Below are 16788 nucleotides of genomic sequence, written 5' to 3' on the forward strand. Positions count from 1 at the left end.
TTTTAACACTTAGAGAATTACCTTATCAGTAGCCTACCTATGAAACTTTTGGGTAGGGGAGACCATATAAATGACAGAAAGACCACCCAGTCATTACAGAAAATCCTCAGTTGGATTAATTCTGTTAAACCAGAACTATACTTGATCTAATGTACAGTTGGACACATGAATTCCTAGCATGCCTCGCTCTGAGGAAGTGTACCCTCTCACACCGTTACTGCGCGGCGAGTTCCTGTGTTTTATACCAGCCCGTCACCTCTGCTTCCTCTCCATACACTAGCTTTTTGGTTACTCACAGCCAGGTAAGGGTGTGACACGGTGCACTGCTTCAGAGCATGGTATACCAAGGACTCCGTCCTACTGTACGCTAATTTAATTAACTAATGAGGCATTAAGGAATGGCAGGTGGAGTAATGAAACTAGACATACTCTTGATAGGCCTGTAAACCCTATAGTCCATTTCTTTTAGCGATGCATATTTGCACCGACTCGCGGCGGTGCCCTTTTAGCTCGGAAAAGTTTCCGGATCGCTGATTGATTGGACAAGATAATTCTAACCAATCAGAGATCAGGAAACTTTTCCGAGCTAAAAGGGCATCGCCGCGAGTTGGTGCAAATATGCATCGCTAAAAGAAATGGACTATAGTATGTAGAATATCCTTATAATGCGGAATTTTATTTATGGGTATTTTGAATTGTATTTTTTCATGTAATTGTTGTATTACAAGTTCGTATGGCCCACCAGAATCCAGAACTATCGTAAATTCCTATACTCAAAATGTTATGATTATAAAAAAAACTTTCTCTCATAGTTGCTTCAATTTTCCTACCCCGCAATGAATTATTATATATATTAGACTTTTTCAATTGTTATAAAGATAATTTACCCTACAATGAAATATTATTTATATTATTTATATTTGACTTTTTTTAATTGTTGAAAAGATAATTTCAAAAAGAGCGCATATGCGATGGAAACAATATTCCATATTCAAGGTTTTTATATCCATTAAAATCATTGGTAAAATATTTCCGAATCCCAATTCATGCAGATAGCTCAGTTATAAGATTATCTCTTGTCAAGTCATCATGAACTAGACTTGAAATGTGACTGCCTGAACTACCGGCTTCGCATTTCTCCGAGCGAAGCTGGTGCACGCTGGTTTTCCATTCACTCGGAAACGTGAGCAGTGTTGAGGTCTCCATGGTACTCATATCTGTAACTTAACTCTATAATCTTAACTTACCTACTTTCCTCTTGTTCTTATTTTTTCTGTAGCTGTACCGGATATTCTTTCTTCTTATTGTTATTAGCATAATGATCATCTTTTATGTTTTTTAATGTTAGCTTTCTCATTTCACATGTTTGTTTGTTTTATTTCCTACTCGTCTCTGTGTTGTCTTTTTTCATTATTCTGTTTTACGTATTTTTTTTTATCATTAGCTTACTTTATTGGTATTTTATAGTTATAAATCAAGGTATTAAACACAGACACACACACGCACACACACACACACACACACACATATATATATATATATATATATATATATATATATATATATATATATATATATATATATATATATATATGTGTGTGTGTGTGTGTGTGTGTGTGTGTGTGCGCGCGCACTTATGTGTATATGGTATGTTTGTGTTTTGTTGCTTCTTTGTTTGTTTGTGTGTGTACTGTATACATGTTTTTACACGCGAGTAAAAATTAAGCTTGCGCATGTGTTTTGAAAGAGGACTTTGCCTAAAGAAAGGTATAAGTCTTACATAGCAACGAAGAGCATTAATGATATGCAAGTCAAAGGCTTTCTTCTACAGCAATGAATGGCCCAAATTTGTAAAAATAAGGACCACCATAGACCCTTTGAAACCAAACACAGAACCAATTAGTCCCATAGTTCGAAATTAACTGAAACCCCGTTTCTCTTCAATGTTGAAATGTTATTGGAAGAATTTCAATCTGAATTTCAAATTTCCATTTTAAACCTTTACCTCCTTCCCCAAGCCCCCTCTCCACCCAAGCTAGTACCAGAGAGGGCCAGGCAATGGCTGCTGATGACTCGGCAGGTAGACCTATAGGGTCTCCCAAACTACCCTCTATCCTGATCTCAGAAGGATTGTGAGGTTGAAGACACTTCAAGAAACAATCGATCTTGAGCGTGATTTGAACCCCAGTCCGACAGAACGCCAAGCATGGACGTTTCCAATTGGCCATCACAACCCTGAGTGGTCTGATGAACCCAATTGATCTCCGCATATCAAATTAAAACTAAATTACTTTGAAAAGTCACAACATTCAGAAGCGCAAGGCAACACTCAACGTAGCTCAAAATGTAGGCCTACTATTATCGAGTCCTGTTCAATTTAAAACATTTAATATGCCTCGGTCGTTGTTAATGTTATTATAAGACACCTACTGTAAGTAAATGTCAAGTAATGTATGAGTAAGACTTCTCACTCATTCATTGCTTTTATTTTATCTCAGTTGAGGTTGCATTCAGGCACACTATTCTATAAGCTGTTGCCTCAATTCCTTTCCTCACTAGGCTATTTTCCCTGTTGGAGCTATTGGGCTTAGAGCATCCAGTTTTTTTTCCAATTAGGGTCGTAGCGTAGTTAATAATAATAATAATAAGAAGAAGAAGGAGAAGAAGAAGCTTCCACGGTGGTAAATATCTGTTAAACTCTTGAATACGTTGAAGTGGAGCTGAAAATCATTTTACACGAGGGAAAAATTAAATTACACGAAAAGAAAAACTGAACCAGTATCGAAACAATCAGCCATTGCACGTCCAAATGATCCTTGCACGTCCGAGCATAACTCCCAGCACGATTAGTTTGCACGCGTCAGTTGCATTTGCCAGATTACTTTCTCGTGCAGTCTTTCTTCTCTTTTTTTTTTATTCCAAGTAGTTATTTTCATTTATTTTTATGTGCATATTTCATGATGGAAGCAAAATTTTACAGTGTTTCAGAAATCGGTGAGTGGCGAATACTCATAAAGAGATGTAAAGTTTAAAATTTTTTTTATTTTATTTTATTTTTATCCTCATGTGTGATTTAAATCTCTATCTTCTGTATGATTAACTTTGCAAAATTATAGACACATAAATACATAGTATATCGGTAAAAATATATATATTCGTGTATTTGTTATATCATAAACATTGGTACGCCAGCTATAGCCCTTTACCGGGTGCAATGAACTAGAAGAGTTCCCCCCACAATGTCCTATCCACTTTCTTCTTGGACTCCCATTATTTCTTCTTCCTTTATTCTCTTGGAGGAAAAATAGTATATATTATTTCTCCAAGCTCATCCACTTCCCCTTTATCGCGATTTCCTAAATTTTTCGTCCTGCTTCTTCTATAGTATTTACTGATTTCCCGACTCACCTTTCTTCTCTTCTCATCGCATGTACAAGCCAACGCAGTCTTTGCCCCTTTCACCCCCAAAGGACGTACCGGTACGTTCTTGCAAAACACTGTAATTTACATCTTTTTGCATATTTTTGATAATTTTAAGAGAAACTTCAGGCATTTTCCTTAAGAATGAGACCAACCTGACCTCTCTATGACAAAAATTAAGGCTGTTAGAGCAATTTCAAAAAAATATATAGTAAATGTGCTCGAAATTTAACCATACCTTGGGGGGTAAAATCTCGGTCACTTTCACATTCATTCATTAGACGGCGGTTGTGCATGTGTACCAACCGTGTGTCACACGATATTAACCAATGTGACAAGCCGAGAGAAGGTTGTGAGTTGTGACTCAGTTGCTTTCATCCTGCCTTTGAGTCACAACCTTTTCTCGGCTCGTCACATTGGTCAAACCATTGTTCTTTAGTCTTGGGTAGTGCCATAACCTCTGTATCATGGTCTTCCACTGCCTTGGTCTAGAGTTCTCTTGCTTGAGGGTACACTCAGGCACACTATTCTATCTTATTTCTTTTGTGACGAGCGTTGTAAATTGTTGTAAACACCCTTAAGTATTTAGAGTATCATACAGCGTAATCCACGTTAATTGTCACATCCAAGTTATCATAGCATCTCATGATCAAAACAAGTTTTCATCTTTTTGAAATCTTTAGTATTAGGCCTACCAGTTCTTCGTGTGTCTAGTGGGAGATTGTCATTCAGTCATGGGAGTGCATATCTGAAAAACTCGAAACCGTCCGTTATCATTCTCGGTGTCGACATGATTTGTCAGCTGTTAGGTGTGTAGCAAGTTTCTAAGATATTTTAGACGTCTAGTTCTGATAACTTGAGCTATTGCCCATATCTTTAAATTTATTCTGGTTTCAATACGTAGGCAGTTTATTTCACCAATCTCGCTCCTCAGTTCATTTCGCTTTGTAATTTCTCAAGTTATAATAGATGGAGTTGCAATAATCATTCCTGATAATAGCACATTTAGTCACAAGTTTGTTAGAGCAATGTTTCTTAGAGGATATCCAGTAGTACTTACTACATTATTTATTTGAACACTGGGGGACAAATTATATATAGTTCAATAATACACCTAGGTCATCAATTCCAATAGATAATGGGACCAAGTTATTATTGATATTTATTTGGATGTCGCCAAGGTTTCTTAAATTGTTTCTTTTATTTTTCTTCCGAACAACCAAAAATCTCAGTTTTATTTTAATTTAGTTTTACTTGTTTAATTAGCTTCCATTTCCTACGCTAGTAAGAACGTGGTTTAAATTTTCCACTGTATCAGCAAAATGATTTATGGAGAAATGCAATTGCATATCATCCGCAACTACCTTCAGCTTCATTCCGTGTTTCTGTGAATCTGTAATACTTTTGATAGACCAATAGTATAGATTGAGCCTAGTAGCCTTACATGTCCCTGGACACCCCTCTTCTTAATGGTTCCAATGAAGAATAAGAATTTCCAATTCATCCATAATAATTTCTGTCAACAAAGTAATATTTTAGATACTCAAAAGCTTCATCATCAATATCAATGGTTCGTAAATAATTCAGTGGTAGTTCATGCACTTAGGTCAAGTAAAATCAAGATGTTACATTTGTTCTCATCTATCATTTCTAGCTGACCACTTACCACTTAGCATACAGCTCTCTCCCCAGTATATAATTGTCTGTATGTTGACTGGTTATCTGGTTATCTAGCAATGCTTAGAATCTCCTTAAACGACTTACCAGAAGTTCAAGAATGACATATTCTAGCACTCATGATGGACAGGTTTGAAATAGGTTTGTAAGAATTTACTCCTGATATTCGAGAGTATGTGAAAACTGGTACTTGAAGTCATTTTTTGATTTAGGATACTTACGTTAATCAATGCTAATACATACTATTCTTGAAATGATTTCCGTAAGACTAAAAAAGTTTTATTCTATTGCTTCAGATATAAATTGGCATCAGATCAACCGCACAATTTGCTTACTGCCCCTCCCCCCCTCATTAATCCTAATGACATAATCATTTGTTCCGTTGTTAAATACCGTTAATCTTATTTGTAGGTATGATTCAGCACCAGTCCGATTCGGGATATTCACAAAAGATCCTATAATACAGTATAGGCTTTCAAGATGTTGTATATTCTTGTTTTTTTTTTTTTTCTTTTTTTCTTTTTTTGTGGGTGTGTCACGACAATGTGGATTTGACAAGTAACAGACTCCGCTATGGGATTTTCTAATAAGAGATTTACATAAGAGATAAAGCTCGTGGGTCATAAAATGTAGTAAGACCAAGAAAACATTATATTAATCGCCTGCTAAGAAAACAAATGTAACTGCTAAGAAAGAAGAAAGAATTCAAAGAACGATGTTTTCCGTTAAACTATTTGTGGCAACATTGATGGTTGTCATTCCGCGGTAAAATGAATGATCGTGTATTTTCCTAATGTTTATTAATATTAATCAGATATGAAATTATTATTTATTATTCGATAAATTTCGTCTTATGTAGGTGCTTAGATGGAAATTAATATGATTATACGAAGAGTTATATCACTAAGAGATTTGTTTTGTGTTTGTCTGGCAATACTGTAAAAGGCCGTCCCCTGATTGGTTCATTCAGCCTTGAGTTTAGGGTTGCCATTCGTACGATAATTATCGTACATGTACTATTATTTTAGATCCAGTACGATGTACGATACATACCTTAGGTATATACATATGTGTTTAATTAAACAATTATACTAAAATATTTTGAAATAAGTTGATTATGTAACTCCCTAATTATTATTTTGAAACTGTGTACGATAATTTTGGTTGAAAAACGACAATTTTAAGGCTCATGTACGATAATCCAGTCGAAATAATCTGGCAACCCTGGCAACTCAAGTTGAGTTTGTTTACAAATTTGAACGGCTGAAAATTTTTGTAAAATCTCTCGTATTTTGTTTATTTTTGACGTCAACTTTTGTATCGTGATCGCTTTTGGTGTAGCTAGTAATGCTTGTTAAGTTATCGTGATTCGTCTGTCTTTCTCGTAAGTATAAAGATATCTATATGATGTGTTGTATATGGAAATACTTCAATTCCATAGAATACCCGAATCCCAGTAAAGTGCCTTAATCCATCAATTTTGGAAGATGTTAAGCCATCAATAAAACCAATTTAAATTTAAAACTCAGGAGCTTTTATATATCAGCGGTCAGTTCCTTCAGCGAACATAATATATGGACATCAACTAAACCAAACTTTCCTCCCTAACCTAACCTACAAGTCGCATCCTTACCTACTCACCTAAAGGAGCGGGGAGCTAACGCCCTCTTGCGTCCCCCCTTACGCTGCTGTATTCTATGTCAGCCGTTATCATACATACAGATGGCTGCTATCATACATACACCCCCAGGGAACCTTTTGTATATCAGCGGCCAGTTCCTCTACAGTGCATAAAAAATGGACTCCAACTAACCTAACCCCCCCCCCAATCTAACCTACAAGCAGTGTCCTTACCTACTCATATAGCTGATGCCCCCTGCGATCCCCTGTACACTGCTGTATTCATAGTCCGCCGCTATCATACATACAGGTGGCCGCTATCATACATACACCCCCAAGGGGAGGATAAGCCTCATATGCTTAGGAGGTTCAGGAAAATATAATTTTACCTAATAATCAATGTGGTTAGCGTGTGCAGCTCAGCACGTACCGCTTGCCAGTACAAAGGAGCTTGATATTTTTCTTTTTCCGCGAGCGCACGTCGGAACAAAAACCATTAGCTTTTTAAAAATTATCCCTGGTCTTAAGATGGTCTAACAGGTTTTCGGTTTATTTGGTGTTGAGATGAAGGTTGAATTCAGTGAAAACTATTTTTTCTGGTCAAAATGTTGTTCTGTCCGTAACTTTAAATTTACCAATTTTTCTATAGGAAAAAAGTTATTTTTACTAGAAAATATCCCCACCTAATACCAAATTATAACCCTAACCAAGAAAATAAATAGGTTTTCCTGATGTATTTATAGGTAAATTGAACAGTCCTTATGAAAATATTTGTCAAAATCCTGCATTTTTAATTTAGAAATGTTAAAACATCCTAAGTTACTACTGGTAAACCATATTTCAAAAGAGAAACAAACTAAGATAGGTTCCCCACCCAACCAAACATGTCTGTCCCTCCCAATGGGTATTATGCCTCCCCTTGATCCCCCCCAGGACTTGTGTCCTTAGCTTACCATTGGGTAGGATGTAACCATGTGTAGTCTTTTTGTATTTCATTCCTTCTGAAATGTGGTTTTTCAGATGTCTCTCCTTGCTTTAAGTATCATTTGAACTTCAAGATTACAACTTTCTGATAGTTAATAACATCAAAACCATTCAAGACCCCTATAAACTTACCAGTAATTCCTCTTATTTCTTCCAAAGAGGAAATTGACCTATCTTTGGCATGATCAAAATGACATTTTAACCAACAGAGCTGGAGGGAAGAACTTCTTCGAAATGGAGCTAATATCTCAATAGTATATAAGGTTCAAAATTGTGTTTGAAGAGATATACCATATTCAATTATGTTGGTTCTAGTTTCCCAACTATTATTGTCCTACAATAATAGTAGAACCAATTTGCATAATAGTACAATAACCCCATTGAAGAAAATGAGAGGTGTTTCTGGTGTACAGTGTTTATAGGTGCTTTGAATGGTTTTGATGGTGATTGTTGGATATCAGTAATTTTTAAGCTGTTACTCCGTTTAAACCAAACAAGAAATTACAACTGAAAACCATATTTGTTCCGGCATAAGTACAAACCTTCCGCTATTTATAGGGATATACTTTTGGCGTAGCTGAAAGATGAGCCATGATAATTTTAGTGAGGGATAACTACCCCATCCGCTAGTTAGTGGGTGGGGGTTGGGGTAGACTGGCTACCCCACTCACTCACACCTCTCGGCTGAGTAACCCCTTTTGGCTCTGTAGAGAACGGACATGCTGCCTTTCTCTCCCGCAAAGACTTGCCTTGATTGTTTTTCTGTTTAATTTTTTTTTTTTTTTGTGTGTTTTAATTTATCTTATACATATATATGTGTGTATATATATGCATAAATGGAAACATACTTTTATGTTGTTAAATAGTTGTAACTTTAATTACTGTTGACAGCGTATCCAGCAGTCTCCGCCGTAAGGGAGTTGTCATTGTTTTGAGACTACTCCCCTGCGTGGGTGGTCTGCAGGTCCTCAACACTCCCGTGTGTTTGTTTCATTACTTATGGCTTTGGCCGCTCTGGTCATTATCCTGCGCTTCATGTGGCAGCTTGCGAGCTGCCCACATTACGAGATAGCACTAGTTGTCAACCTTCAACTTGAACAAGGCTTGTTGATGGGAAGCACAGATTGCTGCCAGGAGATTCGCCTCCAGGGGTTGGAGAACCTTCCCTTACGAGGGAGTGTTAACCCTCCCCGGAGTAGGGCTGCCCTCCCCCCCTCCCCTTCCGAGGGAGAGCTTGCCCACTTCAGCCATTCAGGAACCTTCCCTCTTTTAGGAAGAATTGCGGACAGCTCGAAAGGGTTCTGCTTCTGCTATCTCATCGTCGAAGACTGTGCTTCTTCCCCTTGAGCTGGGGAAAAGCAAGTCCAATGCTTGCTCCTTCTTCGAGGGGAACTTCTCTCTCTCGTTCTCGAGAGAGATTGTTATTCCCATTGAGATGGGAGAAAGCTTGTCTTAGGCGATGTCCGTCTTCGGGAGGACTTCTCTCATATTTGCGAGAGAGATTATTACACCTACGCTTTTTTCCCATAGAGCTGGGAGAAAGCTTGTCTTAGGTGATGTTCTCCTTCGGGAGGACTTCTCTCTCGTTTGCTAGAGAGAGATTATTACGCCTACGCTTTTTTCCCATAAGCTGGGAGAAAGCTTGTCTTAGGCGATGTCCTCCTTTGGGAGAACTCTCTCGTTCGCGAGATACTTGTTCAGTGACCAACATATGTCGTACGCCTACGCTTGTTTGCCATAGGGCTGGGAGAAAGCTGGTTCTAGGCGATCTCGTTTGCGAGAGAAAACTTGTAGGAGTTTGTTGATCCACCAGGGGCGGTGGCAGAGCTTTCTCTGAAGCAGGTTTTCCCTTAGGGGGAACGAGTCTCTCGTTCTTGAGAGAAGACCGCCTCTGGGCATCGGTGGTCCCCCCTTACGCATATGATTCTCCTCCAAGGGCGGAGCAAGAGCCTTGTCTTAAGCGACGTTCTCCTTCGGGAGGATACCTCCTCTGCGAAGGAGTTATCTTTAGAGCAGCTGGATCAGTCTCCCCCTCGGGCGGAGTCAGCTCTGCGTTCCTCTCCGGAGGATCGTAGGGTGGAAGGGTTTGTGACCCTTCTCCATCCTGGATGTTCTCCTCCTCGTGCTAGGAGAAGACGCCTTTTGAACCTGCTGGTTCTCCTCGTGGTGATTGTGAGACTTGGGCTCTCGTCGTGTTGATCCTGCGGGTTCTCATGACCTTAGGAGTCTTTCGGGCCTCCGTCATGTTGGACTTTCGAGTTCACGCGACTTGAAACGTTTGGGTTTCAGTTACGCTGATCCTTCGGGCTCTCTTAACGATGACTACGTTGATCCTTCGGGCTCTCGTACCATCAGTCTTGTTAACCCCTCGGTGTCTTGTGACAAGGAAATTTCGGTTTCCCGTTGCGTTATCCTTCGGGGTCTCGCAACACAGGCTACCCTGAGCCTTCGGGCTCTTGTGCCATGCTAACACTTCGGTGTCTCTCGGTTTCTTGTTGCAATGACCCTTCAGGGTGTCGCAACACAGTTTACGCTCGTAACATCGGTATCGCTGAGCCTGTAGGCTCTCGTGGCGAACGCTATGCTAAACCCTGGTTCTTGTACCTTTAGTCACACTGACACTTCGGTGTCTTGTGACAGAGGAACTTCGGTTTCTTGTTGCGCTGACCCTTCAGGGTCTCGCAACACAGAACACGCAGAACTTTCGGGTTCTCGTGACCCTCGTCATCAAGAGTCTTACTCTTATGACTGAGAGTTGTCAGACTCTCGTCGTATTGAGCTTTGCGCTACGTTGATCCTCTGGGTTATCTTAGCAAGGAGTTATCTCCTAAGCGCGCGACCTCTAGGGATTCACGCTATCATGCTGAACCTTCTGGTTCTTATAAAACTAGTCACCAAGAGTTCTACTCTTATGACAGAGAGTTTTCGGACAATCGTCACGCGGAGCATTCGCGCGCGCGCGGCCGGCCTGGCACGCGCGAACAACTCTCGCACATGATCATCGTCACGCGGAGTGTTCGCGCGCAGTCAGTGCTATGTTGAAGCGCGCGTGGCCATCTTGGCGTGAGCGGTCAACACTGTGTTGATCTCTCGGGCGTGCCTATCCCAACAGGAGTTGGTGCTGAGGTTCCTGGCTGCGAGAGTTTTGACAGCGCACGATCATGGTAGGCAATCCTCTCTCTCTCTCTCTCTCTCTCTCTCTCTCTCTCTCTCTCTCTCTCTCTCTCTCTCTCTCTCTCTCTCCCCCCCCCATTCCTACCTCCGGACACGGCTCTTCCTTGCGCTTTGTCACGTGACAGAACAGCGTCACTCTACACTATCTAAGCGCCGGCTCTTGACGTTCTTACGTCTCAGTCAAGAGAGGGTTCGTTGCAAACGTTTCTTAGAGGCATACGCATGTGCTAGCGCAGATGGACAAGTACATATGCGTGCAAGCCAGCTTTCTGACAATAAGGGCTATTCAGTACATTACTTGGCTACTTTCCTGTAACCAGACATACCACATTTACATTCTGCCTTCTTATTGGCACTTTTTCCTTTCTCCCAATCGAAAGTCTAAGTTTCCTACAATAACTCTGACTGGAAACTTCTAATAAGCATAACTGTCCCCTAGTAGGGAACATTCAATACTAATGCTATTCTACCGACTGGAGACGGAGAAGTACGAATGTTTCCTCCTAAAAAGGAGGAATCTCTGCATATATGCTTGTCATGCTCACAATTTAGTGCTACTACTACGTAGTAGACTTATGCTTATTACCCATCCAGCAATAGATTGAAGATACATCTCAATCTCATCTTGGGGTTGGTTGGATGTGTTTGGTAATTACCGTCCGGTCTCCTGTGCGGAAGGCAATCTCTATGGAGATTCGCTCTTATAACATAAGCTGTACTGATTAACTGGTTTACCGTTGGGTATCGGGCTTATTCGGCCAACCACACAAGATTGGTGGCAGTTGGAGGGTGGACAGTCTCCTCCCCTTCATTGCAAAAACGTGCAAATAGTTGCACGTCTCACATCACCTCGAGATGTGTTTATTGCTATGATGGTGGGTGGCAGACGAGAGCTTCTGCAAAGAGGCCTATCTTCTCGTCTCCCCTTTGGATCTGATGCTCTCTTTAATGCATCAAAAAGAGGGGGAGCCATATGCCGTACCATTCCATCCTCATCCGTTGGCCCGATTCAGAAAGGTATCAGCATTCATCTCTCTTAGAGAATCATCTAGCAATAAGAAGCCTCAGATGGACAGAGGACAGCTAGGTGCCCCCATTCGCTCGCGTCATTCCTGGTACTGGAATGTGCTTGCAGATAATCTGAACAGACCACTCAGATAGTGGGCTCCTTTTGTCTTTGAATCATCTTGTATCCAACAAAGTCTTAACTTTTTGAGGTCCCCGACTGTGGTCATGCTCGCAACGGCAATGAAATTCAGGCTTCCGATCGACCTTTCACCAGGCCCTTGAACAAGATGTATTCCAAGATCAGTGGGGCAGCTTACAGATGTATGCTTTTTCCCCCATTCGGTCTGGTGAGAAAGTACTCAGCCAAGTCAGGATAAGCAAGATCTTATCAATGACTCCAATAGCTTCGCTATGGCATCCCGCAGAATGGTTCCCGGACCTTTTGCAGCTCCTGACGGAATTCCAAGGGATCTTCCAAACAGCCACGTGCTAACACTTTCCTAAGCCATAGCTTTGCTTCTACTTCACTCCTGGGACGGTCCTACACCACCTCTCTCAGAGAGGCCTTTCGCAAGGAGTTGCGGAAAAGATGTCTAGGCCCCTCAGACACTTTTCAGCGTCGGTCTTCCAGGTGAAGTGTTCGGTCCTTTGTGACTGATGTCGTGGAAGGGGAATCTCTCCCATTGATGCCTTTACTTATACAAAGTTTGAGATAACTTGTCCCCCTCGGATCTCAACCTCCTCCTGGAAACGTGGTTTGAGTCCTTCAGGCCATTCAGGCCCCTCTCTACGAACCTTTATGCCAGGCAGCAGATCGCTTCCTTACATGGAATATGGCCCTTTCTACTCACTTGGGCTTTGACCAAGAGAGTTAGTGTGTTGTATGATCCATCTTCCGATGTCTCCTACTCTAGGAGACGGGGAGAAGTAATCCTCAGCGGAGTCCCTGAGTTGATTGCCAAGACTCAAAATCCGAGTGTGCTGTACCGTAGGTGCAGCCCATTTCGGATAAAGAGTCTTCGTTCGGTAACCGAAGACCCATCAACTGGGGTTTTACCCAGTAAGGAGTCTGTGGTGTTACCTTAAAAGAACAACACCAGCTCGCCCCCGTGTGTCGGCACTGTTGACCATCACGAGGAAGGTCAAGAGGAGGATCTCAAGGATTTCCTTCCTCTCTGGGATCAGAAGGCTATTGAGGTTGCTCTTAATCTAGACCCTCCTCCATCCTAAGACCCAGAGCTCGTAACATTAGTGGGGTTGCTACGTCCCTGGCATTCAAGAAACTACTCTGTGGCGCAGATACTGTAAGTGGGCATGTGGAAGCGTCTATCGACCTTCACGGCCCACTAACTGCAAAGTCGTAACCCACAGGAACATGGAGATCCTTTCCATTGGTCCTGTGGTGGTCGCACAACAAATGGTCTAAACACCTCAGGCTCCTTGATGGACAAGTAGCAGAGGGTTGAGAGCTGAGGTTACCCTGATTAGTCTGGAGTGAATAAGTAAGAATGAATGGCTCCTTTCTTCCTTTCTCTTTCTCCCCTCTGGGGAAAACAGCTCTGCAAGCCTCAGCATAGCTGACCTCACCTTGCTGCAGGTAAGACTCATTTCCCTTGTGCCTCCTAAGTATAGAGTAATACTTTGTTACGTCCCCAATACCTTTTTGAGGGGGAGTATTGGGTAAGTCTTAAGAACAATAGGTTTTGTACTCGGGTTCCTATGTTAAAGACAAGCCACACTGTTAGTTCCACTCATACACAAGCTTCTACAGGCCGCTATCAGTGCATTACCTCATATCGGCACTTGATTTTAGCGAGGGTAGGGTCCCATCTACTATCGATCACAGATCGAAATAGAGAGGACCCCGGGTCATGACCAAGGCCAGTTGGTGAGGATTTCCTCCCTCCTAAGAGTAAGTCACCCCTATAAATAGCGGAGGGTTTGTATCTACGCCGGAACAAATAACAAAATTTTAAGTAATTTGTATTTGTCCTAGTATGCAAACCTGGAGCTATTTATACAAATTGGCCAGCCACCCTGTCCCCCGAGAAGTCCTGACATAAGCAAAGTGGTTACTCATCTTAGAGGTGAGTGAGCATTGTAGCCATTCTACCCCACCTCCCACCCGCTAACTAGCGGATGGGGTAGTTATCCCTCACTAAAATTATCATGGCTCGTCTTTCAGCCGCGCCGAAAGTATACCCCTATAAATAGCTCCAGGATTGTATACCAGGAAAAATACATTTTTAAATATTAAACTTAGCCGGTGAATATATAAATAGCTTACATCTCCGACGGTCGACAGATTCCAAAAACTCCCGAGCGATCGCCATGAAGGTTGTCGGGTGTGCCCACCAGCGCCGACTATCGGCCAGATACCGCATATACTTCTCAACTAAATCAGTTCTTCTCTGTCGGTAGTCCAGACAACATTGGTTCCGCTTGTGCTTGACCTCAAGTTTCTACCGATTGGTGAAGTACTTGGTTTTGTTTTTATTGCTTTCGCTGTGTTGGTTTTTTGCTTCAATAAAACTCTTGAAACCCTTTTTTGATTTTTGTGGATTTTCTTTGGATTTTCATAATGGCTGACCCATCTCCTGTCTATCGTAAATGTGCGAAAGACTGTAACAAACGTCTTCCGAAAGCTTCTATCGATCCCCATGCTGTTTGTGCTAATTGCCGGGGTAAATCCTGTCAATTAGGAGATTGGTGTGAGGAATGTGTGGTTTTATCGGAATTCGAGTGGTTGGAGTATGAGAAATATACTCGGAAACTCGAAAGAGATAGGGTGAGAAGAAGCTCTTCTAGATCTATAGATTTTTCCTCTTCCCATGCCCCTGAACCTAATCCTTCTCCTGTGGTGGTAGTTTCAGAACCCCCTATTGGCACTCATGTACCTTCAATGCGTGAAATGTTATTGGCTATTCAAGCGTTGGGTGAGAAGGTCGAAACCTTGGCATCGGACAGGAACCAGCTTATGTCCGACGTTAAGCTTTTAAAGGGTCAAAGTGGTAAATTGGAAAGTGCGACTAATGTGTTTAGTGTTGCGACGGAGGGTTCGTCTGTTTGTGCTAATCGCTCAATCGCTTACCTAGTCCGAGACCTCTTTCAAGCTCCCCTGCACCAGGGAGAAGGAATGTCGTAGGACTTGAGGGAGTGAGAGGTGTAAACCAACGTACAGACGTTCCCTCAAAGGTATCAGACGTTGCTCCTCAAGCACGTCCTTACCATAAGACGGGAGAAACTAAATTCTCCTCGTCTTCCGATGATTCGCCTCATAAGAAGCCTTGGCGTAAGGTTTCAAGACCCTTAAAACGCAAGTCAGTCCCTTCAGGACAGGTCCAGCGTCCTGGCTGTAGTCATTGGGACAGCTCTGACCGTATTCAGTCATCGGATGGCTGTTCGCCTGTTAAGCGTAAACGTGACGCTGAGTCTGAGGGTCTCGTTCGGTGCGATGACTTGCATGCACAGACGTTGCCGACGTCACGGCCCGTTTCGACTCCCGTTGACCCTAAGTGGAGTGTCTTACAAGACATGCAGTTGAAACTTTCATCCTTAATGGAAGTTTATGAGCATGACCAGGTTCATAAAGATCCTTTGCTTGCGGTTCGCTAGTCCGGCAAGCGTGACTCAGGTCTTCAACCGCCTAAGCGAGATTTGTCTCGTCATTTTGACGTTAGCGCTAATGTTATCGGTGCTGTTAAACGTGACTCTGATCGTGTTCCTCGTCAGTCACGTCAGTTACGTGACGTTGAACGTCATTTTCCGCAGTCACAGCGTGATGTTCAGCAGCAGTCACCGCAGTCCCGACGTGACGTTCATCGGCCGACTCTGTTGTCCCGACGTGACGTCGAACGTCAGTCACCGCGGTCTAGTGTTGTTTTTCAACCTCAAGACCTGCAGTCTGTGCAGTCCCGACGTGATGTCGAACGTCAGTCGCCACAGTCTGTTGTTGTTTTTCAGCCTCAAGACTTTCAGTATTTGCAGTCTTGACGTGATGTCGTTACCTCTGCTTTTGCTGCGGCTCCTTCACATATTGATATAGCCTGTCAATCGTTGCCTCCTCAGCATGCTTCTCCGTGTCGCGGGACTTTGCCTTTGTCGGATGATGTTCCTTCGGATGAGGAAGTTGTTGATCCCCCTCCTGCTGATGTTCCTTTGGGGACTTTCGGATGGAGAGGAGCCTAGGGTTGCTCAGCGATCCCTTGACTTTAAAAAGATAATGCTTATCTTTAAGGATCTGTTTCCCGATCATTTTGTTACTGCTGCTCCTCGTTCACCTCCATCTGAATTCACGCTGGGCGTGACTTCTTCGACTCCGTCGTTCACGAAGTTGATGCTCTCTCGCTCTTCTAAGAGAGCTTTGCGTTTGTTGGGAGACTGGTTAATGTCCAGAAGGAATTTAGGGAAGTCCTCTTTTGCCTTTCCCCCTTTCAAATTGGCTTCTCGTGCGAGCGTCTGGTATGACACGGGAGAAGTTCTCGGCTTGGGGGTGCCTGCCTCTGCCCAGGGAGACTTCTCAAGCCTTGTAGACTCTCCTCGTCGTCTGGCCATGAGACGCTCGAAGTTTTGCTGGTCCTCTAAAGATCTGGATCATCTCCTTAAAGGAATTTTCCGTGCCTTCGAGGTTTTCAAATTTTTGGATGGATCCCTGGGAGCCTTGAGTAGGAAAGTCTCGTCAGCGGACCGGGATGTCTCTATTCAGATAATGTCTTGCATGGACAAGGCAATAAGGGATGGCTCTAATGAACTAGTTGCTACGTTCACAGCAGGGGTTCTTAAGAAGAGAGAGACTCTGTGTTCTTTTCTTTCTGCAGGGGTCACTCCTTGTCAGAGGTCAGAACTTCTCTTTGCACCCTTGTCTTCTACTTTGTTCCCTCAACAGCTAATTAGAGATATCTCGGC

General features: G+C 42.4%; 2 protein-coding genes across 2 annotated transcripts in view; one reads left to right on the plus strand and one right to left on the minus strand.

The window, feature by feature from the left end:
- LOC137657207 (pro-resilin-like) overlaps positions 1 to 8422 on the minus strand; it is a 19818-nt gene extending 11396 nt beyond the window's left edge. Inside the window, exons 1-2 of the mRNA XM_068391551.1 lie at positions 8377 to 8422; positions 3409 to 3497 (exon numbers count right to left, since the gene is read on the minus strand). Coding sequence (XP_068247652.1) covers positions 3409 to 3497; positions 8377 to 8422 — 135 coding nt within the window. The remainder of the gene's footprint in view (positions 1 to 3408; positions 3498 to 8376) is intronic.
- Positions 6329 to 16788, plus strand: part of LOC137657013 (kinetochore protein Spc25-like) — a 58333-nt gene continuing 47873 nt past the window's right edge. Inside the window, exon 1 of the mRNA XM_068391364.1 lies at positions 6329 to 6481. The gene's annotated coding sequence lies outside the window, so the exon portion shown is untranslated. The remainder of the gene's footprint in view (positions 6482 to 16788) is intronic.

The sequence above is a fragment of the Palaemon carinicauda genome, chromosome 18, assembly GCF_036898095.1.
Source record: "Palaemon carinicauda isolate YSFRI2023 chromosome 18, ASM3689809v2, whole genome shotgun sequence".
Taxonomy (NCBI): Eukaryota; Metazoa; Arthropoda; class Malacostraca; order Decapoda; family Palaemonidae; genus Palaemon; species Palaemon carinicauda.